A 14,309-nucleotide genomic window follows, 5' to 3' on the forward strand; every position below is an offset into this window, starting at 1 on the left:
CGCTCTTCTTCAGCTCCCTGATGACCGAGCTACCCATCTTGTTCGGTAGGGGGCGGTGTGCACATCTGCATTGCATTACATTGCAAATGTGCCGGGAAATTGATTGAATTTGAATAACATTGATTGATGTTATTAATTCTTTTTTGTGCGGCCCGGTACGAAATGACCCACGGAGCGGTACCGGTCCGCGGACCGGTGGGGGAACGCTGCTCTAAAGACCCGACAATTCAATCAATTTTCCCGCAATTTCTAGTCGCAAACCTGGCTCATACTACTAGCTTTTTCATCGAATATTTTTTGCAGATTTTTGCCAAGAATGAAACCAATCTGAAATGGGTAAAGTAGCACCCCATTTATTTGCTTACGTCAAGAAAAGTTGCCTGGAACTGTGGTCGCGGGTACAAACGGCAAGAGCACAAAAGTGCAAATTACAACAGCAAATAGAAAAACGCAACAGCAAATCATAAAACACAATGGCAAATAGGAAAACATTTCAACAAATCATAAAAAACAATGGCAAATAGGAAAACACTACAACAAATCATAAAGCACAATGGCAAATAGGAGAACAAAACGGCAAATAGGAAAACACTACAACAAAACATAAAACACAACGGCATTAACTTCTACCGGAAAAGGTAGGGCCTATCTAGCAGAGGACGGACCCTCCTAATTGAACAGACGGACTGTCTGTCTTTTAACAGGAAGGAGAGGTGAAAAACACAGAAAAGCGCCCATTTGGAAAACATGAGTCCCCCGAAGATACTATTTTTAAGAATTATTGCAGGGCAATACATACGACGTGATAGTTGATATGTTGTCAACCAATCACGACATCAGGATGAGTATAAGCACTTGAAGTCACGTTTGTCAAATTAGTTCTAGTTATTGGTGTTCGTTGGCATACAAGTTATTCATTAGCCTAGTTACTACATCTGATTACAGCTAGCAACAATGAATTGCAGGGGTCCCCTATCGTCCGGCTAGCTCTCAACGCTCGGGAGGAATTTCAGGTCCACTCACTAAAAACAAACTTGACCCTCTCACTGGACATATTGTATAATAAAATGTTTTATTGAATGCAATTGGTTGCCTTGTATATTCTGTTCTATTTACCAAACTCCTTTCTTGTCTTAAATTCAGCAGTTGCTGGTGTGATTGCTATCTAGATAAAATTCAACTTGCATCAAGTACTACAAATATAAATGTTGTTAACGTGGTAAATTGTAAGTAGGCTGATGAATAAAAAAAAACGTGTTTAACAAGTCCCATTTACTTCAACAGTCAAAGTTAAATTTTTTGTAGAACAATAGTCCTCATTAGGCTACAGTACGGTAGCTAGAATATAAATTTCTAGCTCTGCTTCACAATAATGCTGCCTATTGTTTACATTTACATTTATTCATTTAGCAGACGCTTTTATCCAAAGCGACTTCCAAGAGAGAGCTTTACAAAGTGCATAGGTCACTGGTAATAACAACAAGATAGCCACAAAAACATTGCGAGTAGCCAAAACATGAAGCACACATTGTGAACAACCAAAGGAAGTGCCAAAGGGGAGAACCATAAGAGCAAGTAGTTAAACAAGTTACAATTAAACAACATGAACCGCTATAAGTGCAAGTATTATAAGTCAAAATAAACGTTCTCATTTCCGGCGCTTTCAAACAATCAATGAAATGTGGAGCAACAGCAGCTAGCTTGCCTCTAGCAAACTTATTTTGAATTAGCCATTTCCCCCTACATTAATGTCAAACTTATTTACGTTTTGGGGGGCATATTTTCAGTTAGCAGACGGTACTGTTTGAATCGCGATTCCATACTGCCAGTGACAACGTTGTTACAGTAGCTTGTTTCAAAGGGGGTTCGCAGCTGTTTCAAAGGGGTGTTCTTAATGAAATATGCAATATGAGTAGGCTAAATGTTTGAAATATCACTAGAAGGGAAAAACTTAGAGGACGGACCCACCTGCAACCAACGCAAGCAAGCACACCCTACAATTTCCCCAGAAATTGTACCCTCTCTAGTTTAGATAATTAGAGTGTCCACCCTGATTGGGAATGTTGTCTAGTTAGATAGCTATCCAAGCTGTGCGCTGCAAGTAGTATGAATTTGCAAGTAAACCATGGTGAGCATAGAACCGCTCAACGTTGGCTGCGCTATGGTAACGTTTGCATTAAAAGTGCGACTTGCATTCCATTGCGGCTTGTACTCCGATTTACACGAAGTGTTCATTCTGGGGGGGGGGGCTTGACTTAAATTCCAATAAATACCTATACAACGCATAAAGTAGTAGTTTCTTCAGAGCGTAATAGGATTTAGTGATAATAAGCTGTAAGGTACTTATTTATTAATTGGAATAAGCCAAAAGTTAAAAAATAAGCATACTATAACCGCAATAATAATATATTAATAGTATAATGCTTATATATTTGTAAGTCACTCAGAATACATTTTAAATGTATTTCTAACACATAGAAGGTATACTTGATGTTCGCTTATCAAACATGAATATTAGTACATACACAGCCATGTACTAATGTACAAAGTATACTTGAAGTTGTTCCACTTTAGCACATAAAAGTACACTTAATACTCTTTAAATTGTGCTTTTCTACAATTGTTCCAAAATAGCACACTTCAAATTAATTAATCATTCAATAACTTGAAGTATACTGAAGATTAATCAGTCTTCAAGATTTAGTATGCTTAGCATATTTATTTTTTACCTGGGTAGGCTATACAGTATGATGATAATAGTATATTTGTTACTTAGAGCAATGGAAGATGGAGATGCATTACATTACCCTACTTGTATAGTAAATTAGCTTTTAGGTTGCTGTCGGATTATTGCTACATATTGCTAACAACACTCCGTAGGTTGGTTTTCCTCCTGTCCTCCCCACTTTTTTGGTCACCAGCCACCACTGGTGTGCTCTGTTTCAGGTCTGTATGGGGTCTAAACAGAATAATAATTGATTGTAAGGATGGTCTTTTCCACAGGGAAACTCCAGAAGGCAGAATACATTTTGAGCAGTCTAATTAACAATTCTGGGGCAACAGGTAGGTCTTTCAATAAATCCAATCATAGTTCCACTATGATGGGACTCTTTACCCAGTCTGTTAACTTAATTTTGTATTTTTTAGGTTGTTGGGTGTACCATTCCGACAGTGACAAGGCTCTTGTGCAGGCTGTCAGTATTCAAGTGCGTGGACTCGTACTGCAAAAACTGGGTAAGAAAACAATATAATAATGTTTTGAGAGAGAGTACATGCACGATACAGTTATAGAATGTGTGTATATCTCTCAGGGCTGTGGCAGGAGGCTGCTGAGCTGATATGCGGATCACTGGTTGGTTACTATGCTCTTCCACAGCCTGACAAAAAGGTGATACCAATTTACAGTTTATACTGCTTTTCAAAATCACATGCACATGAAATGTTCCTCAGATAACATAAAAGCAGATTAATAAAGGGTTATTGAAAGTGGTTTGGCTTATAGGGCATTGGAACATCATTGGGAGTGCTGGCGAACCTACTAGTGTCCATGAGTGACACTGATTTCAAAGCTTTAAAATCAAATCCGAATATTGACTTGGTGAGTCCTTCCCTCTTGAACACAGTACACATTTGTGACAGGTGCTGGCATGTAGGCAGAAGACAACGTATAGGTAGAAGATCACACAGTTCATAAACAGGACAGATAGATGGATAGTAAACTTACCCAAGTATAAAACTGCATGTTTCACGGCAGATGATGGTGTTGTGAATCTGGACCAAAAACCGCATTATATATAAACAAAATGTATACAAAAATCCACCATTAAAGATCAGCAATATTGCACTATTGTACTTATAGGCCGCAAGGTGAACCACAAAAAGTCTTTTAGAAAATGATTCCCGCTCCACAGTCACACAATCTTTAGCTCATAAAAAAGAACGATTCGTGCTAAACTACCCAAAAAAAGGTTTGTCGCTGAAATTCCAGTCGATTATCGTTGCGTCTATGTTTTATGCAGAACTAGTTTCTTCAGAGCGTAATAGGATTTTGGTGGCACGGTTCAACACGTGATCGTTCTACACAAATAAGGTAGCTGCTTTTTGTCAACATGGATGGATATGTTTGGCAAATAGAGGATGGGACCTTGCACGTAACAGAAATTCGGCCCCTGACAGTGTTTTGCATGTGATACACTGCGGCTGCAAAAGTGCGTGTGAGACAGGCAGATGTTCATGTTTTTCTGCAGGACTGTGTTGCACAGACTTATGTCGTTGTTGTAATTGTGCCAACACAAAAGAAACTGAGGAACTGGAAGATGACTGTCCTGAGTGTCCTTAATCTGTTATTCCTTATTCTGTTTTGTACAGTTTTATATATCATTTCATAACGATTGTTTTTATGGTTGATCAGTGTTTTCATTTGTGGAAGAATGAATGAATGAATGTTACAACAACAAAATAAGTCTGTGTCCTCCCCCCCCCCCCCCAGGTTAATGTAATAGCCTAGTTTAATAACTAATGTAATATTGCACATATGTTCGTACTATTTCCCCTAAAGTAATAAGGTTAGGCTACTTGGAGACCTTCCACTCATAAAGTATGTTCTAAATGGCATAAATGCTGCCAATTATTAATTGATGTATTAATAATTGACGTTGGTCAGTATAGCCTATCGATTAAGGTACTCGAAAGCATGTACACTGTCTGCTTCATTTGAGCTTGATAGGCTAAGCATTCTGTAGCAAATAACAATAAACGCACTATTTATTAATTAAAAGTACTTCTGCATAGTAATGCACCGAAAATACAAACGTAAGCAAAGGCAGGAATCGCTATCGAATCAACAGACGTGCAATTTAGCTAGCAGGGGAATAATATAAACAACGAAGATCACCAGTTAACTTAATTTAAATTAGCAAGAACTATAGACTAATACAATAAAAGGCTTAAATTAACTGACAAGTCAGCTATACGACTTCTCAAAGACGCACAATCTCAACTGCGGTGTGAAACGTGTATCCGTGCTATTCCGACATGCACTCTAACAATCACAGACGTCCTAAAATTTTGTACAGCCCTATTTCTGATACCATGGCGGCAGAAATTTTGTTGTGGCGGTCCGCCACGGCAAAATAAACATAGAGGAAACACTGTAAAGTGCAAGGTCCCGTCCTCTTTGACAACCATATCCATCCATGTTGACAAAAAGCAGCTACCTTATTGGTGTAGAACGATCACGTGTCGAACCGTGCCACCAAAATCCTATTACGCTCTGAAGAACCTAGTTCTGCATAAACCATAGACGCATCGACAATCGACTGGAATTTCAGCAACAAACTTTTTTTTGGTAGCTTAGCACGACTCTTTTTTATGAGCTAAAGATTGTGTAGATGCCAGACTGTGGAGCGGGTTGAAATGATAACAGGGTTCACCTTACAGCCTATTGTCTTGTCTTAGGTTAGCATAGGTTTATATGGTTAGTATAGGTTATTTCAGCTACTGGTTGCACTATCAGCAATACTGCACTATTGTACTTCACTTGTCTTGGGTTAGTATAGGTTTATACGGTTAGTATAGGTTATTATGTGTATTTAGAGGTTTAGTATACTGTATATACTGTATATTATTGTATATTAGGAGGTTTACTATATTTTTGCTTATCATAGATGTAGTCTATGTTCTGTGTACTTATATATTATTTAATGCCAGGTTGCTTTGTGTTGGCATTGTCTTGTCCTAAGAATTTCAGTGCCCAGTCTGACCCTGTGTTGTTCTGTCCGTCTGACAATAAAAGACTTGAACTTGAATGCAAAATTACGTAGAAGCCGAGTGGGGAACGGTGCAACAGAGAAAGATTTTGTTGTCTTGGCCAGAGAAGATGATGTCATTCGATTTGGATGGGATATCTTTAACCTAAATTATTCAACTTGTAAAATGTTTAGTATGACTGATGTATTATACACATACAAATAGTATAACATTTTTTTCAACATATTTTTATATATATTACAGGGTTTTTTTCCGGACACTGGTCATCGTCTTCTCTGTGCAGCTGAAGCAGCTAAGCATGCAGTGATATACAGTCAGTATACTTCGCTGTACGTGCTTACCAATGTGGTAGGTTGTTTCATGATTTTGTGATGATAACGCCATTTTATCACTATTGCATATTTTTATGGACTGTGCAATGCATTTCAATGTCAATCCCTATGAGTACAAGTGCATTTGTCTCTGTACATTTTCAAAATGGATGCAGTCGTTTAAGAACAATCAGAGCACAGATGTGACACAAAAGTTAGGAGCAAGCCCACCCCTTGTGGACAGGTCAATAAAAATAGGCTATAGACCTTTTTTCTAACGTAAACAATAACAGATCAGTTTAGAACGTAAGGCCCTGAACTACATCTGGATAGCGCGTTTCGTACATTTAGTCGCTAGCCACGTTACCATCGAGTTAACATGACTAGCGCATATTACCATCAATTAACTGGCTGTGAATAGCAGCGATACATCGAATAGTGTCCCCTAACCGACCCACTGGATCAGAATGTTATTTATTTTAGGCTATAATTTATTTACAGCTGATCTGAAATTGATAGCCAACCTAAGGTAGAGCTACAGCTCATCTATCCCGATGTCTACCACTATTTCAAATAGTAGCTACCAATACAATTAGCCTACCAAATAGTATTTGATAGAGTGCATTTACAGTTAGTAAAGAGTCTACAGAAGCCTACAAAATGCCTGATGCCAACATCTATTTTTTAAATGGGAGTCAACAAACAATGTTAAGACAGAGACGGCTTAAAAAGACCTAGACCAGCTGTAATGCCTGCATACTAAAAAGCATTGGGGGAGGTGTGTGCAGCACCAGCGGGCAGCCTATGTTTTTTTGCTGGTTACTTTTTTTACTACTTACTTGAATAACTGCTGTGAAATTGTAGTAATTAACTAGAGAGGGTACAATTTCTGGGGAAATTGTAGGGTGTGCTTGCTAGCGTCGGTTGCAGGAGGGTCCGTCCCCTTAAGTTTTTCCCTTCTCGTGATATTTGGGTGTGCTTTGCCTTCGGCAAGGGCACAACCTTTGTTCTCTCACATATATATTATTTTTATCATTGTTTATTTTCGCCCCCCCTAAGGATCAGTCAATATTTGGACTACATAGACAACCTAGGTGTCAAAAGTTTACTATTGGTAGCGATTGCGTTGGTTGTATTTTTATTTACGTTCCGTTGCATGGTTTAAGTAGAAATTGCGTTTTTGTGGTGAAAAGTGAAGCTAACGGTGGCTAATTTGCTAGCCACAGTCACTGACGTTACTAACGTCACTAACGTCACGAAAACATGCGTGACTACCTGTAGCAGAACATTCGTTTCGCATCTGTTAACTTGGGGGATAGCTAGGCTAACTATAGCTTTACTGCAAGGCAGCTGCAGAAACGCCACAAGCAAAGAGGCCAGGGTGATAACTATTTACTAATTTTACTTTGCGATGTGAAACACAATTGTGAAATGTAATGTACAATATTAGCTGATATTATTAAGGAAGTAGGCCCACATCTACTTTCGGAAGTGGTAGTCTACTATTTCACTGAAGCATTAGCATCATGACATTAGCCTCTGTTGCCAGGGCAACACATACTACAGTGGTCATCAAATCAAATTTATTTGTATAGCCCTTTTTACACGCAAGCATGTCACAGAGGGCTTCACATATGCCCATAGAACTGCCCCTCAACCAACCTAAACCCTCAAGGAAGACAAGGAAAAACTCCCAAAAAACTCTCAACAGGAGAAAAAATGGAAGAAACCTTGGGAGGAGCAATTCAGAGAGGGATCCCCTCCTCCAGAGACGGTTGGTGAGAGAGAGGAGCAGAACACAGGCTAAACATAGTCATACAGTGTCGGTGGGTTTTTATAACACCAAAATCCATTGTTCAACTTTATAGATGTAGGACAGGACCGGGAGACTCGCGACCAGGTCCAGCGTTGGCTGACCGACGACCAGGCAGGTGCTGACAACTCAAACCCCCCACACCACAAGGGATGTGTGTGGGGGGGGACAAAGAGAGGAGAGCAGGGATTAGAGAATGCCAGGAGCATTCTCTAATCCCTGGTAACATACTTACCTTTAACAGTCGTAGAATTGACTAAACAATAACGTTTTTAACCTAATTTTAAAAGTCGAAACAGTATCAGACTCCTTAATTGAGACGGGTAATTTGTTCCAGAGAAGAGGTGCTCTATATGAGAACGCCCTACCTCCAGCTGTTTTTTTCTTAACTTTGGGAACCACCAGATAGCCGGCGTCTTGAGATCTAAGTGTCCTTGCGGGGCAATAGGGTGCAAGGAGACCGGAGAGGTACAGTGGTGCCAATCCATGCAGAGATTTGTATGTTAGTAGTAGAACTTTGAAGTCAGCTCTGGCTTGGATAGGGAGCCAGTGTAGAGAGACAAGAGTAGATGTTATGTGATCAAACTTTCTTGATCTGGTCAATAGTCTAGCAGCAGCATTTTGCACCCGCTGTAATTTTTTTTGGTGGGTAATTGGGAGGCCAGAGAACAACACATTGCAATAGTCCAATCGGGACGTAACAAATGCATGTATTAGTTTTTCGGCATCATCCTTTGAGAGAAATTTTCGTATTTTGGCAATATTACGTAGATGGAAAAATGCAGTTCTGGTAATTTGCTTAATATGGTACTCAAACGAAAGGTCTGGGTCCATTGTGACTCCTAAATTTTTTACTAGCTGGCTTTGAGAGACTTTGACGCCGTCTAGGTCTAAGGTCAGATTGGGAAAATTATTTCTATATTTTTTAGGACCGAAAATTTGAACCTCGGTTTTATCCGAATTTAGAAGAAGGAAATTTGCAGTCATCCAAGCTCTCAACCTAGAAACACATTTTTCCATAGCATGTGGAAATTCTCCAGACTTTATAGACATATATAGCTGAGTATCATCTGCATAACAGTGAAAATTTACCCCAGAGCTTCTAATTATGTTTCCTAAAGGCAGCATATAGAGAGAAAATAACAGAGGGCCTAGAACTGAACCCTGTGGTACTCCGTATTTTACAGTGGAGCTCCTGGACGAGCAGCCATCATAGTGGACATATTGTGATCTATCAGATAGATACGATCTAAACCACTGAAGTGACGTACCAGAAATCCCAACATAGTTCTCCATACGTTCCAAGAGAATCTCATGATCCACCGTGTCAAAAGCTGCACTTAGGTCTAAAAGAACCAGGACAGAGATAGAACCCGCGTCAGAGGCTAACAGTAGATCATTGACTACCCTGGCTAATGCAGTTTCAGTGCTGTGGTGGTCTATGATGCATCTGTTTTCAATCGTTAAACTAAACATTCCTCACAAAAACATTTTCGTTGTAGGATTTATTATGACATTACATTACAAGTAAACGATTTGTTGGTGAAATGATCATTACCTGTGGTTTCAAACCAGTGTTGCTCACTGCAACGCTGTAGCATACGCGAGACACTACAAAAACATCTCCACAGCTGTAGGAAGTCAAACGGCGACAGAACATGTTCGGCACTCCCCTTACTTAAATCAAAAGTCTATCTAACTACTAACCTTAACTTCATTGCCACAGCCTAAACTTTGTCATTTCGCAGATCTAGCAGTTGTTACTTAATGATCGCTACCAGTGAGCTTTTTATGAAAGGGATTTTCCACTAAATAAATGTCAAGCTTATGTACGTTTTTGGGGGCATATTTTCAGTTAGCAGATGGTACTGTTTGAATCGCGATTCCATCTTCTACTGTCGGTAACATCGTAGAATAATCTTCAAAGGGGGTTCTTTATTAATGAATGAATGCAATATGAGTAGGCTAAATGCCTGAAAATATCACGAGAAGGGAAAAACTTAAAAGGACGTTTAAGTCATAGAGACTAGGTCAATTTTTACACCGGTCTGCCAAATTTATTCGTTTTGATTCAACGATGAGGCTGCCTCTTGCAGGGGAAATGAGAAGACATCTATTTCATTCTACACTTCACTCGTATTTTCAGTTGTAAATGAGCAGCAAAAAAAAATGCTTTAAAATCTATGTAATCTTTATAAATAATAAGTATGCATTTTTATATAAAATATACAGAAATATCAGTTGTAAAAATGTCATTCAAAAACGGACCCCTGTGCAACCAACGCAAGCAAGCACACCCTACAATTTCCCCAGAAATTGTACCCTCTCTAGTTATTATTATTTTCCCACACCCAAAAAAAGAAGAATATTTGCACTACATAGACAATGTCGGTGTCGAAATGTTCGTCGTGGTCCCGATTGAGTTGCTTGTATTCGCGCGAACGTTCCGTTAGACGGTTTAGGCTTAGATGAAGTTTTTGTGGCAAAAAGTGCTTTCTGTCAACGAAAGGTAGAGAGCGGGTGCGAAAGTAACACGGTACGAAAGTAACAAAGTGAATTTCTCAGAGCCATGGCTACATTTGCATTCCAAACTATGACAGCGCGTTCAGCACGCGACCATTGACGAGGCTGCCAAATTTCACTTGATGACGTCATCCTTTCAGGTGCAGAAAGCAGTTTTCGAGTGCGGTAAGTTAAGTACCGAGGCGGTCCTTTTTTTCTATTTACAAGTTGTGTTTCCCGTTTCATTTGTCACAGTAATGATCAATCTACAGTTTATTTAGTGCTGTAACACATCCTGAAGTTTACCTTGTCATAGTTTTTCAGTATAAAAGTAAATCTGGTTTAAATGTCCGGAGTTCCTGTCGGGAGCGCCGCTAATGTGGTGACTTTCTGATTGTGGAAATAATTTATTAAAACATGTTTATGTCATATTATACCAACAGAATATGCCAAGAGTGAGGGTCAGAAAGCCAGACAGAGGTCTGATTCAGCCAGATATTTATGAGAGGGCGTTTCTGGACTTATCTGTCAGGAAGATTAGTCTCAGGGCAGCTGCTAAGTCGCATGGCATATGCCATGTCACTTTGCTGAGATACTGCAGGAGAAGGGCAGAGACAAGTAGGGAGAAGACTAGACCACCAGGGTACAGATCACATTCAAAAGTCTTCTCTGAGGACTAAGAGAGGAAGCTGCAGGCGTATATTAAGAGGGCAGCTGATATTTATTTTGGCCTGTCTCCTAAGGAGGTAAGTGTAGGCTAGTAGCTCAGGTTAAAAAAACACTCAACATGCAGCTCTTATTAAAACTATTTTAAATACTTATCAAAATGTGAGATTTGTAGCTATATAGATTTTTTAATCTTAATTTTATTTTTTCTGAAGCTGCTTCAACATGTAAACTGGATCAGTAAAGTCTGATTTGATCTTTATCATATCATAAAAAAATCTCCCTCTGAACATTTTCTTTTGTTTTTAACTGTTTTAGGTGCGGAAATTTGCCTATGAATCGGCCATCAGACATGGATGCAAATACCCAAGCGGATGGGATGACACCAAGATGGCGGGAAAAGACTGGCTCACCGACTTCCTTAAACGCAACAATACGTTGTCGATTCGCCCACCTCAAGCCACCAGCATGTCCCGTTCCACCAGCTTCAACAAAACAAATGTGTCTGCTTTTTTTAACAACCTGCAGACAGTTCTTGCCCGTCACCTTTTTGAAGCTAAGGACATTTGGAACATGGATGAAACGGGTACAACAACGGTCCAAGTGCCCAATAAAATAATAGCCACCAAGGGGAAGCGCCAGGTCGGTGGTCACCACTGCCCTAGCTGTAAATGCACAAGGCAATAGCATTCCCCCGTACTTCATCTTTCCCAGGAAGAAGTTCCAGGACCACTTTGTGAGTAGTGGTCCCATCGGCTCTGCTGGTTCTGCAAATAGCTCAAGATGGATGCAGGATGTCGACTTTCTGGCCTTTCTCCAGCACTTTGCCAGACACACACGTGTGAATCTGGAGTCGAAGGTACTGCTGCTCCTTGACAACCACTGGTCACACCTTTCTGTGGCAGCAATTGACTTTTGTCGGTCAAACGGCATAGTCTTACTATCTTTCCCACCCCACTGCTCACATCTTCTCCAGCCACTCGACAGGAGCATCTTCGGTCCACTGAAGAGATATATTAACACAGCAGCAGATCACTGGATGAGATTACATCCTGGAAAAACGTTGTCCATTTATGACGATCTATGAAGTGGCCACAGCTCTGCCACGAACAGCGACACCAAGCAACGTAATATCTGGCTTTGTGTGCACTGGCATCTGCCCCTACAACCCAGATATTTTTGATGAGCAAGACTTCTCACTTGCCTACGTCACTGACCGCCCTGTTCCTTCACTGGTACCATGTGGTCCTACACCACATTCCCACATACACCCACTCAGCCAGAGCCTGTTTGAGGGAGGGCTGCTGCCAGAGTATCCTGGTGGTTCAAATTCTGCCATCCCTGACCAGTGTGACCACCCAGCTGTCTGTTCAGTTGTCCCACCTGAAGAAGAGGGAAGAGGTCTGCTTGCTGTCCCAGGAGGGACCGACAGGCACGCTAGTTCTGTCCAGACATTCATTCCTGAGAATGTACGTCCCTTTCCCAAGGCTGGTCCCAGAAAAGACACAAAACAAAGAGGCAAAAGGAGGTCAACGGTGATCCTCACGGACTCTCCGGTGAGGGCAGCTCTGGAGGAGGAGCAACAAAAAAGGGTCCAGAAGAAGCCATCTGCACCAAAGAAAAGGCTCCTTGGTCGCGGAGGCACTGCACCCAGTTTCCCAGAAAAAGGATGAGGAATGTCTTGTGTGTGGGGAAACATTCAGCTCGTCCTTGCCTGGGGAAGTGTGGGTGAAGTGTCTCTTTTGCCAGCTCTGGTCACATGAGGCATGCACTGAGGGTGCAGAACATTATATCTGTCACAACTGTGACAATGAGTAGTCTAATGCCTTTTCTTATTTTCTTGTTTGTTTGTAGGCTACTGTTTATTTTTTAACGCCGTTAACATTAGTCAGGTTTCTGCAGCGACCATTAAAATATGAAATATATGAAACATGTTTTATAAAATGGATTGACATGAAATAAATGAAATGAAAATAAATATTCTAAACAATTCAAGTTTGTTCTGTCGGGTTACTTTTGAAATATTTGATGAAACAGAATATTTTTTTGGCAAAAATAAAGGACAAAATATGTTTGCAGTTTGATATTAACAAGGTCATAGTCAGAGTAACACAGATAATCTAGCTTGAATCGTTGTGTTACCTTTGACCCACCCATGTGTTACTTTCGTCCCAACTGACGGGGTCGAAAGTAACAATGTGCAACTTGTGTTCAAAGTCAAATTATACTGAAGCCGTTCGACATTTGTACAAAATACCACATGGTATTGATAGACCACACTTATTGACCCAACCAAAAATACATCTCTGTCTAAAACATTGTCTTTTAAATAGTGGTGGGCCGTTATCGGCGTTAACGCGCTGCGACTCTTATCGGCGATAAAAACAATATCGCCGTTAATCTATTCTCAAAGTTTGGTTGGGAGCTGGGTCTATACTACGCAATTTATGATGACTTTCACCTTGATATTTTAGCGCGGATGTATACCTAGCCAAATTGCACTGTAGGGGGCGAGAACGAGTCTTCGAACCTGTGTGTATGCCTTGTGTATGAAATTATCACATCAAACGTGACGTGCTAACATGGATGCAGCTATGAAGCCGCCTGGTTTGCTTCAGGGAAAATGTATTTTAAAGAAGCTTCCCAATGGAAACCTCGACAAGACTAAGGTTGTTTGCTAACCTTGTGCTATGCGGAATTAGTTTACTGTAGGAGTTCTTCCAGTCTCAAATACTACCTAAACGCAAAGCATCCCTTAGCTAATGCGGAAGATGCCGGGCCAAGCACTGATGTAGCGCAGGGGAAGAGTCGTCGTCAAACTACGATGTTTGAGTGCAACCGAGGCAAGCCCGTCAGCACAGCTCTGTCAGCCAAGGTAACTAATCTAATAAACAGTTAATAAACACAAGTACATCTTATTGAACATAATTTGTTTTCATCACCAATTATCATAGTAGAACAGCTTTCTCAAGCAGTTTGGGATGCATTTTGGAACCAGGAGCTCCTGGTCTAATGCGCCACCTGGCTTGAGAAACCCGTTCTCAAAGACTTACTTTTAGTCATTATTTGTGTAGCACACATATTCTGAATGCCTTTGGCGGAATTCAAATGAGCCATTTTAATCTAGATCAATCTAGATTAACGCCAAAATTACAGTGAGATTAATCTAGATTTTAAAAAATCATCTATGCCCACCACTACTTTTAAAATTAAGTTTTTCTGAAAATGTGTACTTTTGCCCCCGCTCT

The 14,309-nt window shown here is 40.3% G+C and overlaps 1 protein-coding gene across 4 annotated transcripts in view; it reads left to right on the plus strand.

Annotated features, from left to right (window-relative positions):
- Positions 1-14,309, plus strand: part of alpk1 (alpha-kinase 1) — a 37,473-nt gene that overhangs the window by 5,487 nt on the left and 17,677 nt on the right. For 3 of the 4 annotated variants that reach the window (XM_067261253.1, XM_067261251.1, XM_067261254.1), the window contains exons 5-9: positions 3,004-3,063; positions 3,148-3,234; positions 3,312-3,388; positions 3,503-3,598; positions 6,013-6,117. In XM_067261253.1, the coding sequence (XP_067117354.1) occupies positions 3,004-3,063; positions 3,148-3,234; positions 3,312-3,388; positions 3,503-3,598; positions 6,013-6,117 (425 nt within the window). Of the gene's footprint in view, positions 1-3,003; positions 3,235-3,311; positions 3,389-3,502; positions 3,599-6,012; positions 6,118-14,309 lie in introns of all 4 variants that reach the window. The other variant, XM_067261252.1, reaches the window with a different exon arrangement.

The sequence above is a fragment of the Osmerus mordax genome, chromosome 23 (assembly GCF_038355195.1).
Source record: "Osmerus mordax isolate fOsmMor3 chromosome 23, fOsmMor3.pri, whole genome shotgun sequence".
In the NCBI taxonomy this organism is placed as follows: domain Eukaryota; kingdom Metazoa; phylum Chordata; class Actinopteri; order Osmeriformes; family Osmeridae; genus Osmerus; species Osmerus mordax.